This window comes from Microchirus variegatus (genome assembly GCF_963457635.1).
Source record: "Microchirus variegatus genome assembly, chromosome: 1".
In the NCBI taxonomy this organism is placed as follows: domain Eukaryota; kingdom Metazoa; phylum Chordata; class Actinopteri; order Pleuronectiformes; family Soleidae; genus Microchirus; species Microchirus variegatus.
In genome coordinates, this window is record NC_139802.1 from 6,791,061 (window position 1) to 6,802,381 (window position 11,321).

Below are 11,321 nucleotides of genomic sequence, written 5' to 3' on the forward strand. Positions count from 1 at the left end.
GCATGTTAGTCTGTATCTTCTTTATTAGAAATTCATATTTCTGTGAAACTTTTGCAATTTTTCTCTGCTGCTAATTTTGGCATTTTCACCGCTCGACCTCCCTAATTCCACCTGGATTATTACTGCAGGTCAAGCAGATAGGATGCACGATCTGCATGTGGCACTTCTCGAAATGCAGTCTGCAACAAGTCCTTGTAGAGAGGACACCAAGAACATATACACATATGATGCAAACATGGCCTGTTTTTGTCTGTACATGACATGTAAATGAGCTATGAAGTCTGAAATTTTCATATAGAGGACAACGGCTTGTGAAGGAAATTAAAATGTTGGTGTTTGTGGTGAATAGAGGTGGGAATAAAGTCACTCTGATGGCAACACAACAATAAAATGACATGGGATTGTCTCATCTCACCCATAATAGTTAATTTAAATCAATAAAACTCATTCTATTCATGACACATGATCCCTTTACAATTAACTGTCACTGTATTTTTTTCTGTTGGCATCATCAAAACACCAGATGATACACAAAGCTAACACGCTTTCAGTTAACAATTAACAATCATACAGTAAAACATTTAATTCATTTAAAAAGCACAGACATGACGCGTTTCTTTGTAATGAGATCAGTCTGTTTGTAGTTCAGATAAATTATGCTATAGTTAAACAAAAAGCATGTGTTGTAAAGAAAATGGTATCAACTGAGTGAACTCAGACAGCTGGTAATATAAGGATGATCAGCCAGGTCATATTTCACTGAGGTTGTTTTTAAAAGTGGTCGCTTTGTTGTGGTTTTTGTGTGTATAACCTTGTCTGTAGACATGGTAAATACCAGGGAAAAGTCAATAAAAGCAACCGTAGCTCCTTACTGATGAGAATGGTGTATACGATTATAGAGAATAAAGGCTCACAAGTACATAAAAAAATAAGAAAACCTTTTATTTTGTATTTTTTTGGCAATCTGAAAGATTATTGTGCCACCATCTCATGAAAGAATTAGAAGAGAGAGTCAAGTTATGTAATGATTGATTTTAGGTTAACACAAACCAATACTGATAATACTACACTGCAGACGGTGTAAGATAATAATTGCTCTTGTAAATATGCAGTAGTTGGTCTTATAGGTTTAACATGGTGATAATGATCATTATTCCCATGAATCCTATTCTTTCCCTTTTTTTTTATAATTACACAATCTGTGGTTATTAAATAGTGAACAGGTGACCTGCAAGCTAGTTTCCAGCATCACCACTACAGCGATTCATAATAATGACAGTGTGTATCTGTGGGCTCGCACTCTTTCCGTGGTCTCATTTCATTAGCATTAGTTTAATGCCTCACTGCATCTGAAAAATGGGGACCTAAAAAGGCACTGTTCATTTTTTTTTTTTTTTTTGTCCTGCTCTCATTTCAGCCTAACACTGTCCGTGCTGAGCCTGTGTCTTTGTGTCCTGTGGCAGCTTTCTGTTTAATACGCTCTTACACAGCAACTGTAACCAAGTTTAAGATATATATCTCTATATCTATAGATATAGATATAGAGATATATATTATACATTTCTCATACCAAGTGAAATGTGTTGTCCCCTGGTACCAAACTCTTACACCACTTTATCAGATGTTTGAAATCCAGTTACTCAGAGCTCAAAACAAAACTTAAACACGAATATATGATTTAGGGATTACACCGAGATGTATTTTGGAATACTTATTACTCCATTTTGTTCAGCATTTCATGGGAAAACGTCATGTAAAATTAAATTTTGCCAGTGGGAAAATGTTTGCATTTTCATTGTTTTTGACCACTTAACTCTTTCATGTTAAATTATCCCACACTCTTTTATCTCTGGCTTTGAAACTAATCTCTTAACTGCAGCCTTATACAATCATCCCCATGTTGTAGATTGAATCAGTTCACTCAGTTGATACCGTTTTCTTTATTTGATTTACTTTTCCCGGGGCGCCTCTCAGTGAGCCAAGGCAAAGTCGGTTCCGTTTTTTTTTTTCTGTGCTTTGTTTGATCGAGAACCAACACACAGAGCTCTCAGCTGAAACTTGCTTAAACAAACAGTGTCGAGAAAAGCAAACAGACAGAAACAAAATCAATGGAAACGCAGGAGGCATTCTTTTCAAATACAGGATTTAACACGACGACAGCTGCTACAATTCAAGATTTACAAATGTCACAACTTTTTAATTGGCTTTATTTTAGTGGTAGCTGCTATTCTTATTTAGAGATTAAATAATAATTAATATTCATTAATATCTCATGCAAAACATTTCAGTATTTGACATCAATCTTAGCTACAATTTCTGTGACTGAAGGCACAGTGTAGTCTAAATACTGAGGTTTTCATTTTGCTATAAAAAAAAAATTCTCATTTATACCCCATTAAATCATCGGATTTGTACAAACATATGCATATAAAATTACACAATGGTATGAAAAATAACAAATATGCAACAGCTTATAACACATTAATTAGCATTTTTATAGTTTGTTTACCAGCAACAGGAAAATTCAAAGGCATGCTTCACTTTGGAACAACTCTTATTTTCAGCAAAAGACTCTTACAGTAAAGACAAGTTCACATATTTCAACCCTGGAGGCTAACTGACAACAGTGTTCACATTTATTACTCATCTGATAATAGTATGTGCAGAGAAATAGTACTGCCAATGCTCTGTATTACAGTAATATGTAAAGTAATGGTGTTTTTTGTGACGCGATTCTGACTTTGACCAACAAGTGGATGTTTGTGTCAGATGTCGTGAAATTCCACGCAGACTCTTCTGATGTACAATTTCTGTATGTCACGTTTCTTGTAAACGTGATATACGAGTTTAAAACAATGGAACAGATGTGAGGTTCTGGGTGACCTTCTTGACCTTTCAAATTCCAAAACCTCAACATGTCACGTTTGAGTCCCAGTGCATGTTGGCTCTATTCATGGCTGCTGTGAAGTTACCAGGTTAAGAACTGGACTTTGCGTCATTTTCACTTTTGTCAATGAACTATGTAGAAAGTTGATAAACGTTTTTTGCATTTTCAAAAAAAACTGAAAATCAGATTTTCCATGAGTGTCTATTTCACTGGCACGGGCCGAGAGAAGTGACAAACTACACGTTAGAGTAGAGAATAATTGTGAGAACATACTGTTTACTCACTGAGTGAGGTCTGGAGATGCAGTGCAAGAACCTGACAGAATTTCAGACAAAAAAACCCCAGAATGATTGAAGTAACATCTTTCCTCTGCGGCGTAACAAACCCTCTCTTTGTCCGTGTATTTGTTCATACCAAGTGCGTGGAGGTTGACGTCGTCCCTTGAGCGCGTCTGCGCATGCGTTTTCTTTTCTTTTTCTTTTTTTCTTTAGCTTTTTGGGTACGCGGAGCCTCGAAAAATATCGAGGCAGTTCACCGTGATGAGGGCACCGGTCAGCTGCCTCCACTGTCTGGTAACGGGGTTTTTCATTTTGTCCAGAACCAGGTGCAGATCCTGGATCAAGTCTCTGTAGCTGTCTCCATAGTTCAGACTCCAGGAGTACAGGAAGTCATAGGCCGGCTTCCACATTGACTGCAAACAGTACAAGACATGGTCATTCAAATTTGCATGACATTCAAATTCCTTCACATCACTTTTTTCTACTACATACGCTCCCGTGTCGGCGTTTGCCATTCGACTGACCTGAGCACCGATGTCTCCATTTTTCCCTCGGTGCGGTGACTCGTAGCCTGCTATCTGAGCACTGGAGAGTTTTCCCATCTTCTCTGCGAGCTCCCGCCAACGAACCCCGAGCTCCACAGCAGTAGACAGGATGACGGTGTTCTGAATCAGCTGAGCTGCTACGTTCACAGAGTCCATCTTAAGCAGGCCCTAAGAAAGAAACATAGATAGAAGTAGCAGTGGGTTGATGTTGGCTGATGAGTGTCTGCCAGTTATTCTGGGTATCTTTGTAAATGCTTGTTGGATGCTAAGTAGACGTATCCTTAAAGGTGCCATATGTAAGATTGTGGCCAAAAAACGGTTACTACATTCAAATTCAAAATACCGAGGTCTTTTAGGTTTGGTTTTCTGACGTAACTGGCAACCCGTGGTTGCTCGGCAGCTGCGACTCTACTGACTGCAATGACTGGTAGACGGCGCCACATGCCAAAACATGATTTCAAAACATAAACATGATTTGCAGTCTGCCGATTGTTTTTTTTAATGCAAATATCTTGGCTGTACTGTTGTTGTTGGTGAATTCAGTTTTTTATATGAACATTATTCCTGAGTCTCTGACGTATTAGGAGGATTTTATGGCCAGTTGCTTTAGATGTATTACATAATGCAACTTTAAAGGTTTAATCTCCAACATCCAAGAGGGTTTATTGGCAGAAATCACTGGATTGTAATATCCAATACAATCCAAAAATCATGTCTCATGCTTCACTATGCACAGACATTTTAGCCAAGTCATGTTTGGGCTGTTTATTATTAGCTACAAAATGTGTTATACAATTGGAAAATGATGTCTTTGAAGGGACTCGGCGTAAATGTGTAGTTCATAAATTGTCTAAAAATGACTATCGGACTAATATCGGTATCGGACATAAAAAAGGTATCGTCCCCTGACTAAATCAATGTTTGTATAAGTGTATGAATACTTAAATATTTAAATTGTTTGGCTTTCATAGGGTTAGGATTAGTCTTTTTATGTACTTAAGGGGCTTGCTTTACAAAGGATGCCATTTTGAACCAACATGTTCTGCAGCAGCCTGGGTTGACTATTTATCTGTCTGTGTGTCATTTCATTAGGGATTTTGTGAAGGAGGCGGCGACTACACAAATGTTGGCAAAAAGGCTCCACCCATATAAAAACCAATGAAAAGGAAAGAGCAAACGGCAGGTAAAAAGGAGGGAAAAGTCCTTCATTTGTTGTCACTCGTTAGTCTCACCTTTAGATCACTAATGATTCTTAAACACCAGATACATTAGCCATTACAATAAATACGGATTCTTTACTCACCACCATGAGTTCATGCAAAAACTTCCTCCTGCCCCTCTCAGTGTGACAGTCTTCCTTCAGCTTTTCCAGAACACAGGCCACCTTATCACCGCCGCTCTCCGGCTGCCTCCATGTGATGGCGTCCAGTGACATGCCGCTGTAGCCCAAAGCGTTAGCGAAGCCTCTCCAGCTGGTGATGTGCTCCGTGACCAGTGTCTGGATGGCGGAGTACATGTAGGTGAGCTTCTTGAAGGGCAGCGTCATGTTGTCCAGAAGGACCTCTGTGGTAATCTGGATGCCGGTGAAGTCGATCACCTGGTCTCTGGTGATCACCTTGATGTTTTTGCAGTGAATCAACCCAGTCCTACCTCGCAGAAATCCAATATACCACTCTTTAACTTTTGTGTTGCCCACTGACCTGACGGTCTCCCTTGAAAGGAGAGCAACCGTGTCCCCCTTGAAGTACTCCAGAAGGTAGTCTACGCGTGGCTGACGGAGAACAGATTTAAGGGCGACGCCGTACCACTGCAGGCTCACGGGTTTGTCTTCAAACGTAGGTAAAGCTGGAACGTTTTCCTCAGGAATAGGTGAGGCTCGTGGTATTTCAGTCCGTCTGTCTAGCTGCCTTGACACCCGCTTTTCTGCTCGGATAGGTGGTGCAGGAGGGGAAGACAGCTGGAAGTGTGCGGCAGTCGCACCGTTTGACTCCTTCACGTGTAGATCTAATTTAAAGGGTGACATTTCTGTATTACCAGGGCACGATACTGCGATTGGCAGCTTTAAAACGGTCCCTATTTTGAGCTGACTCTGCCTCACTTCTTTCAGTTTGTCCTCAGGTTTGATTTTAAACAACGAGCCCGTGACGCTGACGCCGACGTGCAGGTCCTTGAGTTTGTCCGGTTTGAATCGACGTTTTCCCCACAGCTGCAGCACGAGAGGAGGCAGGTTCTTGTTGCCTCTGCATATGTCTGAAAACGGAAGCTTTGGTGGAATGTCCTCGTGACAGCAAACCACTATCACAACTTTGAACGATGGATGGATGAACCTGGGTCCATAAACTGCCACGGTGATTTGGCGGTCAAGGTAATCCCATACTGATGTGGCAGGTGACTGAACTGCAGCGGCTTCTGCCACTGCGATCACGTAAAAATGCGTTTTCAAGTTCTGGAGCTTCATCTGCATCATGTTCTTGTAAATGTAACAGTCGTCCACTTTCTGATATGGCCCCTCTCTTTTGTTGGACACCAGTCCAGCCACAGTGGTCTTGGCCTGACTCAGCGGGTCGCTCTTCACCTCTCCAGACAGCTTCACCTCCAGAGAGATGCACGTCTTTGTGTTGATGTTGCTGAGAACCACCTCGAGCAGCGGGCTCATGGTCGTCGTGTAGTTGTTATTGAGTCCAGGAGGAGGGTCTAATGTCGCTTTCAGTGTCACTTCCTGGACTTCTCCATGTGGAACATGTCCTTCTGGGATGTGGATACTAACTCCCGAGTCGGGCAACTGCACCGATCCTCCCGTGTGACCGATCTTGCATATAACCTGAAAGCCAGAGGCCTGGGTCTGAGCCCATCCAGGACTGTGGCTCATCACATTTAAGTCCAGACACGAGCGAGTTAACTGCCGGTGGCTGAGCCAGGCCATCTTATAGGCCTCTCTGTCATTCTTCAGCCACTCAAAGTCTGGATTCAGCACAGTGCCGGGCATTTTGAAACTGTCCTCGTGTTTCGGCTCTTTCCTCTCCAGAGCGTCCAAGATGTCCGAAGCGCTCCTCCATCTTCCTGACCTGTTGGTGACTTTGTGTTTCTGCTCCAAAAAGTTCCCCACATTGCCTTCGTCTGAGGACGTGCTAACGGCGTCGCCGTTGTTTGTGTCCACGTGTTTCTTGACGTCTTGTATTACGGCGGACGTGTCGGTTAGGCGTTTGCCTGCGCTGCCGCATACGATATCGTCTAAGAAAGGGTTTGATCCAGAGAGTTTGTTCCAGAAGGGATTTTTTGTCTGAGACAGTTGAGCACTTTCGGACTGTAGAAGTGGCCACTCGGAGTTCTGTGGGACTCCTGTGAAAACAACAGTCTGGATCTGTTAACGGTATACGATATTATTGCAATTTAAGATTCACAACACGGCACCATTTAAATGTTTACCATTCAGGTTGTTGCTTGTTGAGACGTTATCATCCAGGTCAATCAGTGTCCCCTCAGATTTACTCCGCATTAGACTACCAACACGACGGAAAGGTGGTTCAAATCCAGATGCCATTTTTTCATCTGCAAACATCAAAACAACAGTTTAAATCCCTCTGTCCTCCATTTATTATCTGCTTTAGCTAGAAATAGAAATGTTTATTATGCTTCCTATCAACTTCTAGCATTTTATTTGGCTCCTTTGCACTTGCCTGGTTGTGTACACTGCTCTATTATGTGTCTTATGTGTAGTGTTTTGTTGCTATTATTATCAAATTGCCCCCAAATGGGACTAAGAAAGTTAATTGAATTTGAATAATATTCCATGTTTATCAACATAACTTATCCAAAGTCATTTTATAGCTTATTTAAAACCTGTTTATTTCCAAGTACTTTGACAGACAAAGAAAAGCAGTCAAATACAAGAGTCACAAGATTCAGGACATCACATGATATAAAGAAAAGCATGACGGCATCACACAAAAGTAACTTGGCGTGAATGAAAGGATAACAATAAATAGCTATACATTGGGAATTAATGCATTTGAACAAATATCTAATTGCGATTCTTTTTTGGCTGCAATTGCTCTCGAGATATGATTCACGATATCCTCATTTTCATTTGAAAAACCTATTTAAAACGCTCACTGTGTGACATTTGTGCAGATCCGTGAGAAACGACGACGTGTGTAGGTCGAGACAATAATCTATAATGATATTTTGACACATTTTAGCTTTAACAAATATTTCTCCTCAATTTTCTCCTGCGATTTGAAAATTTCAGCAAGCCGTATTGCGATTTTGATAAAAAATTAAATGAATTGTTCAGCCTTAAATGCAAAATATGTAATTCTCAGATATGAATAATGTCTTCTTTTCTGTAAATCGTTGTCTTTCGGTTGAGGATTTTTGTTCCAACAAATTAGAATATGTCAAATTTGACTCACGGATGAGCAGGTTTGTCTTCGAAATCAATAAAATCAGGATTCATTGATTCCTTAGTTGCAGCCCTGAGCTTAAGCATCTAGTACAGACATACAGTTTAGAAAAAAAGACACAAGTTAAGTCTAGAGCTGAAACGATTAATCGATGACTAAATTACTCGCCAACTATTTCGATAATCGGTTTGAAGCTTTTTTCATTATTAAAACAAGATTTCTGATTGTTTCAGCTTCTTAAATGTGAATATTGTCTTGGTTTCTTTGCCCCACAACAAAGAAATCATTTAACTGAATAATTTTGGTTTGTGAACCAAACAAGACTTTCGATAACATCATCATTTCCAGCTTTGACAAACACTGATCAACGTTTTTTTTTACATTTACTGATATTTTATGAACCAAACGATTCATCCATTAATTGAGAAAATAATCGACAGATTAATCGATTAGGAAAACAAGCATTAGTTGCAGCTCTAGTTAAGTCATTGTTGTCTCGTTCGGGCACAATGTGCCTCAGGGTTTCAGCAAATCCTCTCCTGAGTGTGTGAAACTGTTCCAAACACACGACAATAAAGCCTCAGCTCTTGTTTGCGTAAAAGAGGGACACCACCATTCATGACTTGTCACCAGTGAGTCAGTCATTAATAATGTGGTTTCTTCCACCACTGCACACAAACAGGTTGGTCTTGTCAAGCCTTGTGTGACACAGTGAGCACTCAGCTCTCCTGACGCGTCTTGTTGTGATCAAAGTATCCTCTGTCACTGTACTGACAGTAAAACAGGTCTGCTCTGATTTAAGGACACTCTTGTGTGTCCTGCATTAAACCAACAACTTTAAAAATCCCCAATCATGTGCTTATATACGCTGATTGAATCACCTGGAAATGTGCCCTCACTTTAGATTCACACACTGGAGTATTCACTAAGTGTGTGTGTGAGCAGGTGTGTGTACACTCTGTAGTTACACATTACTAATCCGTGTCCTTTCTGCGCCAAAGTCTGGATCATAAACAGTTGAACACGACTCAAAAGTAAACAAAGTTGCGTTTTCTCACCGTCGGCACGAGATGGCTGTAAGTTGTGCGCGCGCTGACAGGAAAACAAAACTAAGTCGCTCTTTGCTCAGTCTGTCTCCACTTTGTTCTCTGCGAAGCCTTCCGCTCCTCGGGTTACACACGGCGCCGCGCGCTCTTGTTTGCGCTACAGACACGGAGCATTTTGGGACTGGAAGTTTGAAATCACGCAGGAGCCACAGCAGAGGGAGTGGCTGTCGGCGGCGGCCTCTCGCGCGCCCACACTTCAACACCCACAATGCAGCGCCGTGTTTACGCACGAGTCATGATGACAACACCTGAAACTGAGAGATACCTGGGTAGTTTCGACAGGAGCCCTGCACGCACGGATACGCACGGATACGCACGACTAAACAGGCAAACACCACCACACCACTTGGACGGGGAGACACACAAGGAGTAAAGTCAACACAGAGTTTAGAGTGTTTTTTTTAATACAGTGCTTTCCAATGTCTGCGCCACTGGTGGCCACTGGAGGTATTGCATGTCGTCCTGAGGCTGGCTTCCTAAAATAATCTTACATTGTTTCTATAAAGACACACGTATAATGCATTTGCTATTCACAGTCTGATAATGTTGGCTCTTTATGGCAGATAAAAGTAGGTAAATCACATTGTAGTTTTAGTTTTCTTCACTTTCATCCATTGACTGAGCAGAGCCACTGTTTATATGATCAGTAACACCTGCAAAAATTGTCAAAAATGAAATATAATTGTCATTTTACCAAATGGTACAAGAATTGCTGTGGTGCGCTCAACCCCAAAAAAACACCACCAAAAAAAACATGCACACACTCTTTCACACACATGCACTTTTCAAAATCTAGTTTACAGTGTCAGTGTTATTGCACAACACCTCTTACACACATGAAGAAGAACCTCTCTCTTAGCCATTTTCTATGAACATAATTTAAGTTTATGTAAATTCTAAATGTGTTATGTTTCAAATGTGATGTAGAAAATGGTATAAAGAAGAGAATAAGCAGAGTAAGCAGAAGCCACTGGACCTTGGAGCAACACAGTCTTTTGACCTACATCGTATTCAGTTACCTTTTCTATTAGAAAGGTCAAGATTTTAAGTTCAATACTCCTTATTTTAATTTCACAATTTAAAAATAAAAAATACAGCAAAGAATTTTGGATTCAGGACTTTTGCTTTCTGATGTCCGTGTGTTGAGTAAAACTTTTGCGGTCCTGCAGCTCGTGAGTCAGCTGAGCTGCACCCACACAGCCACAATTACTTTTGATCAACATGGAGACCATGATTATTGTTGTTAAGATGATTCATGATGATGAGTTTGGGAACAGTCAAAGCCTGTATTTATATTTGCGAAGTGTATTTGAGTGACTCCGATTTGTACAAAAGTACCACGTGCATGTGGTGAGAATTTCTCACTCCTCTCCTTTCCTTGTCATTCAGTCGATACTTTGAAATTGTGTTTTATTGATTTGACTGTGTGCCGTGATCACCGCGTCTTTGTGTAGAAGGGACCGAGGCCAAGAGCTCTTAATCTCATCAAGGTCAAATGTCTTCTTATCTCACAGGACGGGTTACATACACACTTGTGACGAGGCCCTGAATAGATCACTAACTGATACTGTTAAACGTCATATTTGAGGTTTCAAGAAAACAGTAAGCCTTTTGTTTATGTTTGGCTACTTGCAGCTTAACCTTTAAGTACAACAGTTGTGTAGGTGTATACCTTTAAATCAACATATTACATCCGTGTTATCATCGGGCTATCTTTGCTGATACGAAACGTCCCTGTGGAGCTGTTGTTTTGGAATGGAGCGCTGCTTTTCAAAGGCAGCTGTGTTCAAGGGATGAAGCCAAGAGCTTATGCAGCATATTCAATCTTTATTGCAGACTCGCATATAGATAGATAAATAGTCCATAGATAAAATTAAATGTATTAATACACTCTGTGGCTGTAGTAGTTTGGACTTTAGTATGCTTGGTTGCAGAAGTGTGCATCTCAAATTCAGCTAACTTCATTTCCTACTCCTGCTTGCACACTATCCTACACTGTGCATACTTAAACCGTTAATTATGAAGGAGACATAACCTCCATCATGTCATCTTCACACTCCACCATTTACAGTAACTGAATTATCAGCACAGTGTGTGACCTT

General features: G+C 40.7%; 1 protein-coding gene across 1 annotated transcript; it reads right to left on the reverse strand.

Moving 5' to 3' along the window:
* Window positions 1-3,374: 3,374 nt before the first annotated feature.
* Window positions 3,375-9,302, reverse strand: macc1 (MET transcriptional regulator MACC1; the record flags this gene model as incomplete). The annotated part of the gene is made up of 5 exons (XM_083892430.1): window positions 9,172-9,302; window positions 7,137-7,259; window positions 5,014-7,049; window positions 3,690-3,878; window positions 3,375-3,578 (listed from the first exon to the last, which is right to left on the reverse strand). Exons 2-5 carry the CDS (start codon window positions 7,249-7,251, stop codon window positions 3,375-3,377), a joined length of 2,544 nt encoding a protein of 847 aa, XP_083748556.1. The 5' UTR covers window positions 7,252-7,259; window positions 9,172-9,302.
* Between the last annotated feature and the right edge of the window lie 2,019 nt (window positions 9,303-11,321).